Source organism: Stegastes partitus, unplaced genomic scaffold (genome assembly GCF_000690725.1).
Source record: "Stegastes partitus isolate 25-593 unplaced genomic scaffold, Stegastes_partitus-1.0.2 Scaffold1674, whole genome shotgun sequence".
NCBI classification, from domain to species: Eukaryota; Metazoa; Chordata; class Actinopteri; family Pomacentridae; genus Stegastes; species Stegastes partitus.
The window spans coordinates 22,325-34,557 of record NW_007579405.1 but is presented as its reverse complement, the minus strand read 5'-3'; the positions used below and the strand labels follow the sequence as shown (position 1 = coordinate 34,557).

General features: G+C 41.0%; 1 protein-coding gene across 1 annotated transcript; it reads right to left on the bottom strand.

Moving 5' to 3' along the window:
- Positions 1-1,267: 1,267 nt before the first annotated feature.
- On the bottom strand, positions 1,268-9,217 carry acp2 (acid phosphatase 2, lysosomal). Its single transcript, XM_008301456.1, has 13 exons — positions 9,076-9,217; positions 6,344-6,439; positions 5,975-6,061; positions 5,622-5,682; positions 5,446-5,537; positions 5,268-5,366; positions 4,238-4,327; positions 3,417-3,500; positions 3,285-3,333; positions 2,435-2,523; positions 2,133-2,239; positions 1,680-1,855; positions 1,268-1,593 (listed from the first exon to the last, which is right to left on the bottom strand). Exons 1-13 carry the CDS (start codon positions 9,163-9,165, stop codon positions 1,448-1,450), a joined length of 1,266 nt encoding a protein of 421 aa, XP_008299678.1. The 5' UTR covers positions 9,166-9,217; the 3' UTR covers positions 1,268-1,447.
- Between the last annotated feature and the right edge of the window lie 3,016 nt (positions 9,218-12,233).

Here is a 12,233-nt window from a genome sequence, read left to right as displayed (position 1 = left end):
TTCGTTTCAGTCTAAAAAGAGGTGAAAGGTCAGAGCTAGCTCAACATCCACTGAGCTGCTGTTTGTCTTTCTGAAGGACTTCAAACGAAAAACATGTGATCCGACAAAAAAATGTGTTAGATCCCCCAAAAACCCAAACAAACACCCCTTTAGTAAAAATATTTAAGGCATCTCGGTCATTAGGCCTCAGAGGACTCACACACATACACACAAAACGAACCAACATTATTCATACTGTACACACACACACACAGATTCATGAGTACATCTGTGCACACACAAATGAATGCAAACCCATGAACTTGCGATTACAACATACAAACACACATGACAGAAGGATCAGAGGGGTGTAGTACAAAGGAAGTTTAACATATCCAGGCTTCCTTTGTTAGCTGGATCAACAAATCCTGACACTCCAATCAGAGGGAACAGGTGCAATGGGGTGTTCCACATGTCATGCGACTCTCTCCGCACAAAACTGACCAATCGTGTGCTCAGCTTGTTATAATGGAGAGCGATGAGGAAAAATTCATCACAGGAAGAGCAACACTGTCATTGGAAATAATGTTAAGCAGGAATGCTGGTAGAGAATTGTTAATGGTAGAACTTAATGTTTATATTTACGCTCTCTTATTTTTAATATTTGTCATGAGAGCTCTGAAACGTCACACTTCATTCATAGAAACGTGATACTCAAGAAGTACATTTAGGTCCAACTCTGTCCCATCATGAAGGAAATCAACTTGTGTTTTGGTCAAAACAAAGTGTAATATGGTCAGGATTTTTTTTTTTTAAAATGGTGAAAGGTTGGTTCTTCACCAGTCGATTTAAATCCCAAACTCTGAACACAATTCCCCAAAGCAGCTGTGCAGCATCAGTCACCATGGTGATCTAGCTGTGCAGCATCAGTCACCATGGTGATCTAGCTGTGCAGCATCAGTCACCATGGTGATCTAGCTGTGCAGCATCAGTTACCATGGTGATCTAGCTGTGCAGCATCAGTCTCCATGGTGATCTAGCTGTGCAGCATCAGTCTCCATGGTGACTTGGCAGGTTAAAAAAGAGCCATCTTTGTGACACTGAAAGCTCAACACACCTGCATGACTCTCACTTCATAGTCCACCCCTCTGATGACTTGTAGACAGCAGAAACAGTCTGCAGTCACATTCCCGGTTTAACGCCTTCAGATAATTACATTTAATGACGTCAACATTTTTTGTAATCAGCTAAAGTTTTGACTGGAAACACACACAAAAAAAAATAAGAGTTTGGTTTTTCAAGAAATTGTAATGTCACAACCAAGAACGTCCCCCACTGTTAACCCAATGCATCTAAAATCACGACAGTCTCCCATGTTGACTCTCTGGTGAGGTCAAAGTTCATCGTCATCGCTGCTGTCCCAAGACGTGAGGCTCGTAGATCTCCGAGGGAGAAGTCTGTGTTTCTGTCAGGATTCCTCTCCCACTTCCTGGTTGATCACATGGTGGTATCCGCGGCTGCTGGCTGGCTGCTTCTGCCAACAAATCACGCCGAGGAGGAGGGCGATGAGGAGGAGGAGCAGGCAGCCGGACAGGGCCAGGCTGATGATGATCTCTGGGAACAGACAAACCAAAAGGTGGTGTGATAGCAGCACAACCCATCAGCAGCAGTCATGAGCTTCAGTGTGTCAACAGCTTTACCTTTATCTCTTCCTTCTGAAGGCACCTGGCACTCTTTGTCTCTGTCGTCTGAGATGGACAGCTTCGCAATTTTAACAAACTCATCCAGTGGACAGTTGAGGGAGCAGCCTGGTAACTGGATGGGGTACGGATCCACGGTGCTGTCGTTCCGGTAAAACATCTGTACTGAAGCAGAGCTGAGAGGAGAAACAACCAGAGAGGGAGAAGAGGTTTAGTTTTTACTGTCCAACTTTTAGGGAGGATACATTATCAGCATTTTGGACTCTAAGTAGTCAGAGTGTCCAGTCTTAACAGACACTGACTATCTTACAACATCTTAAAAGTTCTTTTGGTTTCTTCTTACACTTTATATATATATAAAGTAAAGTCTCATGCATTTGTTGAACTCAGTTTTTCTGTTTTGTCTACTTCAGCTCTGTGTAGTGTGCATTGGTTAGTATTATGACTTGTTACCCGTTTTCTTCTTGGTACAGCTCAAACATGTGACAGGAGGTGTATGGCGGCTGAACTCCATTGAACACATTCAAGCTGGCCTGCAGAGCAGCTACAGTGGTGTCATGCTGTGGAACACACACACACTCACAGATTTTAGCATATTCATGCTTCCTCATCAGGAGTGATCTCTACTCAAAATACAGAGCTACAGCTAGCAGCCTGTTAGCTGAGCTCAGCAGAATGACTGGAAACGGAGGAAACAGTCCAAAGACAATAAATCCTGCGAACAGCAACTAAAAATATATTTTAAACTCGCTCACCGCCGAGAGCATCATCAATTTGAGTTTCTGTGTCGGGTCTGGGACGGCCATCTTGGAAAGATTCTTCACTATTTCACCCAGCAGCAGACCTGAAAGACAGACGGGAGTTTAAAGCTGCAGCTAAAGGCGACGTGGTGATATTCTTTAGTTGTATCATTGTCACTAAAATCCATTCGCTTCAATTCAGTATTGCAACCTGTTCTTAACGTGCATCAAATCCTGCATTCTTATCTAAGGTCTGAGATACAAACAGTGTCCTCCAGATGTGTACAAGTTCTTTTCTTCCAGTTTAAAAGAGCCTCATAAGATGAATGGAGTTACAGAGGAACTGAAGTGTTTGGAATTCTATCCAGATGTGTCTTGTCAGACCATTATTTTTGTATTCTGTGAATGAAGTCTTGTTGTCAGTCATGTTTGGTGAACTTCAGGTCTTGGTTAAGTTTGGGAGAAGATCCCTGTTTGGTTTAAAGTCTTCTGACACATTAACCACATGTTGCTAAACAAACTTCTCCTGAAAAGCAGCATCAGTGACGACACCCACTGAGAACTTCAGACTCATAGCGCCCATTTCTAACAGATGTTGACGGGCCGTGATGAACTGGAGCGAGATGAGGTTCAGTATTGGGTGTATCTGAAGCTGTTGTTGTACACGCCGGGCAGTACGCTGCAGTCTGCATGACGTAAATGTCGTCATCGCCCCAAGTCTGTGAGAGTTCACACTACTGCCTTGCTGAATGGAAAATCTTTGTCAAGCAGGTTCTTCAGCGTCTAATACCACACCATGAAATACCAAACCAGCCAAACCTGCCGAGTCCCTGCTGCTGAACTTCACCCACAAACACGTACATACCTCCCTGCAGCCGGCTCTTCTCCTGTTGGTTGTAGACCCCGAACAACACCTGCAAACATCCAACAGAACAATAATGTAATCAGAGTGTTTGGATCATCAGAAGTTCTAATTGAAAGGCTGCAGCTTTTTTACCTGAAACCCAAAGTCTTTGAGCTCCCGGAGCTTGTTCATGACGTCCGGAGTGACCCAGTCGGGAGCGGACATGTTGTGACGGGACTGAACACACGGCAAACGGTACGAGTTAGAAAAACCACCAACAAGACTTTCTGAGAAGGCCTCAAAGATTACGCTGACAGACTTCATTCTTGTACTTCTTATGTCAGCAGACTGCCTTCACCTCTGCTGCTGCCATGTCACACGTTGTTGCTTGATTATTCTGTGGCTACACTCGGCGACCCGGCTAAGCCTGGCCCCAGCTTGACATCTCACACTGTTTGGTGTGTATAACAATGTGGAAAACCTGAATAAAGTGGCTTATGTGGGCTCATGCTGAACACCAAAAGTCATGCTGAATCGCCCCCCAAAAAAAAAAGTGCACACAAAGCTGCACAGATTTGTTCCTCAATCAGCTTTTCTGCCAAAATGTCCACGTTCCTTAAACGTGGTGAGACCAGTGCAGTCACGAGACGACACAAACCACCATCACGTGTGAGATTTGCTTAATTAGCTAAAGTGAACTTCAATAAACAGCGTGTAAACGTTTGTCCTAAACCGCTGGAGGCTTTTATTTTGAAATTAGGGCAACTTCTTTCTTCATATCTTTAATAATGCAGTTCAATAAAATGTCGGTAAACATTTCAAACATACCTCTGAAACTGAATCATATCAGTTTGCAGAAAATAAAACTTGGACTTCTCAGAAAAAGCGACGCTGTTATTGATACCGACAAGTAGCTCAACAGAAACCACACATGGCTTTCACTTCTTGTTTTACTTATGAGTGTGTTTGCTCACCTCACAGAAGAGTGTGTCGTAAACGCTCCACACCGACTCCACGTTCGTCTTGTTCAGTCCCGTTTTGGTCCTCACCAGATCTATGGTGTCCTGAAGAGAAAAAGGCAAAAAAAACCTCTGTAACCGTCGACCTGAAACTACCTTTATTTTGTTGTTGTTGATAATTATTTGTCCATTTCCTTTGTTGACTTATAAAAAGGAATTCAGTCACAATTTTCTCAAAATGTTTAACTTGAATGAAAAATTATTTGAATTTTTAAATAAATCATACATCCAAAGATTAAAACAATATTTAAATGCTTTCAAAATTCCACATTTTTAAAAAATATTTTATTTATATTTTATTACAAATATTATATTTATTTTATTTATTATAAATTATTTATTTATTTTATATAAATTTAACTTTTTTTCCCCTATAAATTTGATTTCCTTCTATTACTGCAACATTTCAACACGTTTAAACTAAAAAATAAATCTGTAAACAACAAACAAAACAACACAATGCTGAAAATGATAAAGAATAGTCAATAAAATAAAATAACAAGAAATAAAAATTACTTTATTGGACATAATTTAAAAACTATTAGACTTTAACATCCCTCCAACTAAAAACTCAGATTAAAAACGTAGTTCTTTCACTTCCTTTGCCTTTATATGATATGGAGGCAGTGCAGTCCACAGGTTAGAGGCATCACAACAGAACAGCCGCCTTACCGCTACTTTTATGGGACACATAAGAAACATTTAATAGAAAAACCATAAAGGCTGTTTGTGATCTCTTTGGGACAGAAGATAAATAAGCCGGAGCTGTATTTCTAACAGCGGGGCGATGAGGTTAGTCTTGGATGTAGTTTTCTTGGTAACTCAGTAAAAAGATAATTAAAATTGGCTTAATGGGCAGCGATAAAAGCAGGAGTGTCAGCATCATTGGGTCCATAAAAAAAATCTGAATTATGCACTAAGATGAAAAAAGCCCATTTTAATGACCTTGTTAAGATGAGAACTGAATAAAGAAGAGAAGCTGCACCTTGTATGTTGCGGTGACGTTAAGAAACTCCTCCGTGTGCTCGGTTTCATTCATCAGCTGTTTGTAGCGAGGACAGTCGCTCAAAGGAAACGAGAGAAGCTAAAAAAAAGAGACATGAGGTTCAGACAAAGTGAATCACTTGCAGCGAGGACACCTGATGAACCCGTCGTGTACAGACCCTCTCCTGGCTCTCCGGCACCGTGTGCACTGGTATCGGCTGCCACTTCAGGGACGGCGTGAAGACCTGCGCACCGCTGGGGGGGTACAGACCTGGAGGAGAGACGTGAAACGGGCTGTTACAGTGAGGATGAGGAGAGCTGAGGAGGAAGATGATGGGGTGGTTTGTGGGCGGACCTGCGAGGTTGGCTTCGGCACTCATCAGGGTGCGATCGTAGTCGGTGCTGCGAACTAGGATCTGAAAACAAACAGTAAGAATACGTTTAGTCCAACTTTACTGTAATGCAAAGAGCTACTGACTTAAATGAGTGCTAATTAATAAAGTACAAGGCGAAGCTTCTAGAAAACGCCTCTCAGACTTCCATCATGCTCCAGGAATTCCAGCAGCAGTGGGAACCTGTATAGCACCAATGTGGCGAGAGGCCCCTTCTCTCCAATATTCCTATGAATCACTGTCCGAACAGGTTCCCGGCAGAGACGCCATGTGATGTGGAGGTGAAGAGGAGGTGAAGAGGAGGTTCACGTCTTACCTCGTGCCGGTTGTAGGACTCGCTGAGGAAACCTTTGTATCGATTCCTCAGAAACTGGCCCAGGTCAAAGTGCTGCCTCATCCCCTCCTGGAAACACAAACATGGAGAGTTTTATTCCTCGTGACGCCTCTGGAGGCAGAAGAGAGGATCTGTGCAGCGTTTAGGTGACACAAAAGCTTCTCAAGAGCAGGTTAAATGAAGCATTTGTAAAGACAACATGTGAACGCTGAGCACACTGATGCTTCTCCATGTCGTCAGAACGAGATGATAAGTGTGAAATAATGAGCACATGGAGATCAGATGTTTTTGGTCACCAACATCATATGAATCAGCAGTAACTGTAGAGGGAACCACAATCTAAAAACATACCTGTGACAGCTGCCCAAAGCCTTGTGGCCAGTCGCTCTCCTGGTAGGGGTCAGTAGGATAAGCCTTGACCGGCGATCTGTCACCGTGTCGAAACAACTGCAGGGGAGAAAGAAGACATACATGTTATTAGAACACATGAATATCTCCATAGGTAACGCGACACTAAAGGAGAAACATGCTATAAAACCCAAAGCTTCAGAAAAGGAACAGAAGAAAATTAAAGTGCAGTTTTATGGCTGCTGCTAATTTACCAACAACTGCAGACGAAAACGTGAGATTCACACGGTGGAAAAGAAAGTAGAACTTATTCCCTTTACCTACGGACACATTTTAAACAGAGCTGAAGCTTTTGGGAGAGATTGACAAATGATGCACCTCATGTTAAACAGTTCTCTGCAACGTTCTCACAAAGGTGCTTAAATGATAAAGTAGTTTTTGTTCTGAGTATTTTTGCCAATGAAGAAGAAATGGTAGCAGATTAGAAGCCACTTAATCAAGCAGATTTACTGACTGTTTTGTTATGTCACCTCCTGGACTGTGTAGCCTACTTAAAGGCCCAGCTGTCCTGGAGCTTCACAGCTGATATCTATACTTGATAATGTCCCGATATTTCCTTGTCACATCTGTGAACATCGTGCAGCTTCTGTAAAATCAAGTCAAACCTTCGCTCTAGTTGTATCTGTGCCACTGGGGGTTATACCATGCAGTCAGCTGACTGTAAAGACCTCGCCAAGTGCGTGTCCAAGGCTGTAATGGAATTAATTAAGACAAACATCTTCAACACCTAACTCCTAAAAGCAGCGCTGGCTAAACAGTAACTGGACTCTTTACTAGAACTTACTGCTGCACACAGGACTGATGCCGTCGACACTGGAAGTAACATCAACATCCGACCAATCGGGCCTCACAACAGCTGCCAATTCAAATCAGTTTCATTTTTAAAGCCACTACAGAGACGTGTGGTTTTCTGGTTTACGGATGTGGAAGAAGATTTGACACACATGAGCGGTCTGTGCACAACAGCCAGAATATAAAGGTGTGTAAACTCTATTTGAAGGATGGATTATCCCTTTCAAACTCCTAATCTGCTCCGTGATCCATTCACGGCTCTCTAGCAGGCAGCAAGTTTCTAAGAATGAAAGCAATAATGAGCACATGTAACATCGAGGTTGTTCCTGGAGGGGGGCAACACACGACAGAAAGCATAAATCAGGTTGTGTACAGGAAAAGCGAAGCGTCTGGATTCACATATTTGAGCGTTTTCTTCTCATTTTTGACCATTTGATGAACAAAACGTCTATCATGCTTGAGGAAATGAAGCCCTGATTAACAAACTGGCTTCAAATCATCATTTTACTGATTTCTTTTTTGGCTTTTTTGACACTGAAATCTCCTCTATGCAAGAAAAACCTTGAAAGCAGCCACAGTCTCTCCTCTGAGTGTCATCTGTTAGCACTGATGTCATTACTTTAACACAACAAAACATGACTGAAGCTGTTTCAATTCTCACATCCCTGACACAATCTTTGCCTCTTACGTAAAAAAAGGAAGAGAGGGTAGAAAAGACGACCTGCTCATCCTATAGCCAGAGCAGATTTATGACGATACACCAGACTTATTTCCCTGAAGCGGCCAAAACACGTCCTCCAGGTTGTGTCACAATACAACCATTTGCATTTGTCGCAGTATTTTTGCATAGAAAGTCGCTGGTATTCACTTAGAAGGCTGTTGGTCAAGTGTTATGAAAGAAAGAAATGCTGAACCACAGGAAAGTGGAAGTGAAGGAGATGTGAAGTGCATCATGTGGCGTCACTTCATTGTCGCTCTGTCAAGACAATAACTTGTGTGTCCTCGGCTACACTGTGCGTCTTCCCCCCTTGAGGCATGCTGGCCTTCCTGATGAGCCCAGACCAGGTCCAGGTCAGCTGCATCAGCAAATACTTCAGCAAGTGCTTCCTCACCACAGCTGATCTGTGCTGGAACTCCTCAGACGTGCTTCTGCCAGACCAGGTCCCAATCAGTCAGACCAGGTCCCAATCAGTCAGACCATCAGCACTGCCCCACAGATCAGATATGACCAAAGCAATATCAGTATTTATGCAACGAATATAAAGGCCAATGGTGTTTGTTTTTATGGCACTGGTCACCTGCTGGGACGAGTTTATGACAATGAATAAAACTTTACAACAACACTAATCACGTTATCAGGTCACACAGGTGAGACCAGTGAAGCGGCGCCGGTCTCTCGTTTCCACAACACTTCAAACTTCTTATGTCAAGTGTCTTGCTAACAGACATTCTGTCTTTTGATACGGATATCTTTTGTAGTTTCGTCTGAATTCAACACACGCTTCACCTTTTCACCAATTGGAAGTTATTATTAAAAGCTGAGTTCTTCTTCTGTGTCATTAAAACGTGCAGTTTTCCAACGAGTTAGCCTGTTTTGCTAGCTAGCGCTGTAAACTAAACACAAAAAAATGCACTTGTATTGTCTTTTAAAGCGTTTATTTATCTATTATTAGTATGCCGAATTTACTACAACACCTCAAAGATTTCTGCCGAACTTAATTGGTGTCCAGACGACTGACACGTCTTCAGAGAAACAAGGAAACACGAAACCTCCGAGAATTTTGAGCGCAGTTCCGCGAGTCACATCGCAGAGCAGCGCGACGCACAGCTGTGGAGTTAAACGAAGCTTCAGCAGCGTTGTAACGAAGATAAATAAGACTCACCACGGTCACATAGGCCAGCTTTCTGTCTGCAGCAGCTTCTCCACACACACAGCCCAGCGTGAGGAGGACCAGCACAGCAGCGGACACCATGTTTGCGACTGGACGGCTTGACCTGTATCTGCTGATTGTCGCTGGCTGTGGGTTTCTTGAAGCTCCGCCGTCAAGTCACCTAAAGTTAGACCAGCGTCTGTCACACCGGAAGTTCAAGTATAAAAGGTAGCCTATAATTTCAAGAAAAAACAACTACAATAAAATTAGGGCGTGGAAGACGATGTGTTCTCTCTATTATGTGTATTTTATGGTAAATAAAAAAATCCAGCCTCTCTTGACCTACTTGTTATTGAAAAGTGCACATATTGCTTAACAAATATTTTATTTTGAAATAGCCTACATATTGCTGGCTGACACGTGCCTGCAGCTTGACAATCCTACAACACTAGTAAATGAAGTAACTTTATTAATTGGAAATTATTCAATTACACATTGTTAAATATGTGGTTTATGCTACTCACTGCACCTTTACTGTCTTATTTTTACTTTTTTATTTTAGCTTGTTTCCTAGAAAACTTTATTAACAACATGGATAATTTACATCCACAATGGCAATCTAAAAACAAACATGGGGGAGTTTTCTTCTTCCTGATTTAGTTTTGTGGCATATTTCAGAGAAGATATATTTGATCCAAACTAGAAAACTGATTTCCTTTAAGTGTGTGGTTTGCTTTTTTTTTCTTTTAAAGGCTGGAAGGATTGTAGAATTGAATCTTAGTAATTATGATACACAATTAAATCCCATTTATTTAAAAAAATAAATAAAAGGAACAGTTTTCCAGTCATCACTACAGCTGTGGAATCAAGTGTCAATCAAGTTTCATACCAGCATTACAATGTGACCCATTTTTCTTTATCAAGTTACCTTTTCAGCAACATGTAGAGTTTGATTTATTTTGATAAATAGGTAGTTGTTGCATTTAACTTTTATGCCTCAGGAGGATAAAATGTAATCATGTATCTAAGCCGGACATTATATTTTTACAAACTTTCCCACAGACAAGGAGAAGTTGTTGTTTTTTTATTACCTTACTTTACCATCAACACAAAAATACCAATGCAGCATGCAAATGGTCTTCGTTTCTGACTGAGAGAAAAGGTCGAAACTCTCGTTTCTATTGTTCTGGTTAGAACAGATTTACACTGAGCCAATTGCACACAAAAGATTTCTGAGCTGTTCAAGTCTTCACACATTCTTGGCCACTGAGTTAATCCACAGCTCAGTCAGGTGTGGTTTTATAAAAGAACTGGTTAGATAGCATAACCAGCAGACACACACGCTGCTTTGATCCGTGGCTGTAAAAGGAGGTCTTAAAATGCATATTTATTCAAATGAGCCAACTCCACAGATGACAAGAGTAATATGAGAACTAGCTGTTATGTCAGTTAGAGCCGAAGCCAGACAGCTGCTCAACCATTTATGTTAAAAACAGAGGATAGAAAGACAGATTTATCCAGAATTTGGACAAATTTATGGTGGTATTGTCCTTTAAATCCATCACAGTTCCCAGACATTCATCAGAACACGTTGCAGAACTATTGTGACGTTGACGTTCCTCTTATCTTGCAGTGTTTCTCATCCACCACTAGGGGTCGGTGTTGTTTAGCTGCAATCAGCCCAACACGCTGGTTTTATTACCGTCCAGCCTCCTTCATAATAATAATAACAACAACAATAATAATAATAATAATAATAATACTTTATTTTTATGGCACTCTTAAAAACAAGAGCTTGCAAAGTGTTTCGACTGATAAAGTAAAAGCAGAAAACCCAGAAGGCAGAATAACAAGACAAAAATATTCAAAGTTGTTTGATTTAACTCTTTTCAGTTGCTGTAATGACTTTACGTAATAATTTTAAATATTAAGGTGATGATCGTACAGTATTATTTATTATATAAATTAAGTTGAGTAAGTTAAATATTGCAAATAAGACTCTACAATATCACATAGTTTATCAGTCAGTCATCCTCAGGAGAGCTGGAACATCTCCACCGCTTGTATTCACCACAGAGACAAAAGTAAGGGAGCAAATAAAAAAGTGTTCCCACCACAAATTTACAGCGTTATTTTGTATTTATTGAGGTACCTGTTGGCAGCCACGTGAAGGTGACGTGTCTTCCGTTACTAACAGAACTGGTGAGTAAAATTTTTCAAAGTCCAAAGCAGAATTTCATGATTGCTGAGTGAGTCTTAATATTTGTGAGTGCTGATGGAAAACCTGCATAATTCAATTAAAACTGTAGCCTTTGAGAACGTGAGTTAATTGTGTGATGGTGATGTCAGAAAAGCTGTAACACAAAAACACGTTTTGTTAATGTAAGTAATCAGCTGGTGAAACAGCAGCTCCTCCTACTCTGAGCCAGACGTAGACCAGACTTTCCTCTTTTATTCCTGTCTAGACTCCCATATTTTTACTGAGGGTTGGTTATATATCATTCACAGCCTTAAAGTGCTTTTATTTAAGAAGAGCTGAAAACAGATATCTAAAATCCACAAAACAAAGCAACAGTTTTGAGCCTGACATCATTCAGTTTCCACATTTCCCTTCTGGAAATCAAAGTAATTTAGGGCATATTTAACATATTAACGTAAAAATCTGAAAACTTGTAATGCAAAAAACAATTACATTAATGTAAGTAATTAGCTGGGGAACTTTGATGTTTATATCTGTTAGACATGGACCTGTAGAGTCTCCCATTAAGGTTTCACGTCTATTAACACGAATGCAATTAGTGTGTCTATAGAAGACCTACTAGTGTTTGTGCAAAACCAAATCAAGACTTAATTTTCACAAGTCTGACTGAAGCCAGAGTTTACTCATCTCATTAAGAAAGATTCAGTTCAAACCTGCAGGAGAATTAAAACATTTGCTTTCCTTTAAATTCCTTTTAATTCATTTTCTTTTTTTGCAGCATGTGCCGGTGCATTTTTATTCATTCGATTTTAACTCCTTTTTGAACTGTGTAACCACGGTAACCGATGATGCTGCACCTCCACACAAACACAACGAGAAGCTCAAGCATCAACAGCAGCCTTGAATCAAACACATTCAGAGGAATTGAAGGAGACACAGAAATTTTAAAAAAGCTCCAGGAGTTGCAGAG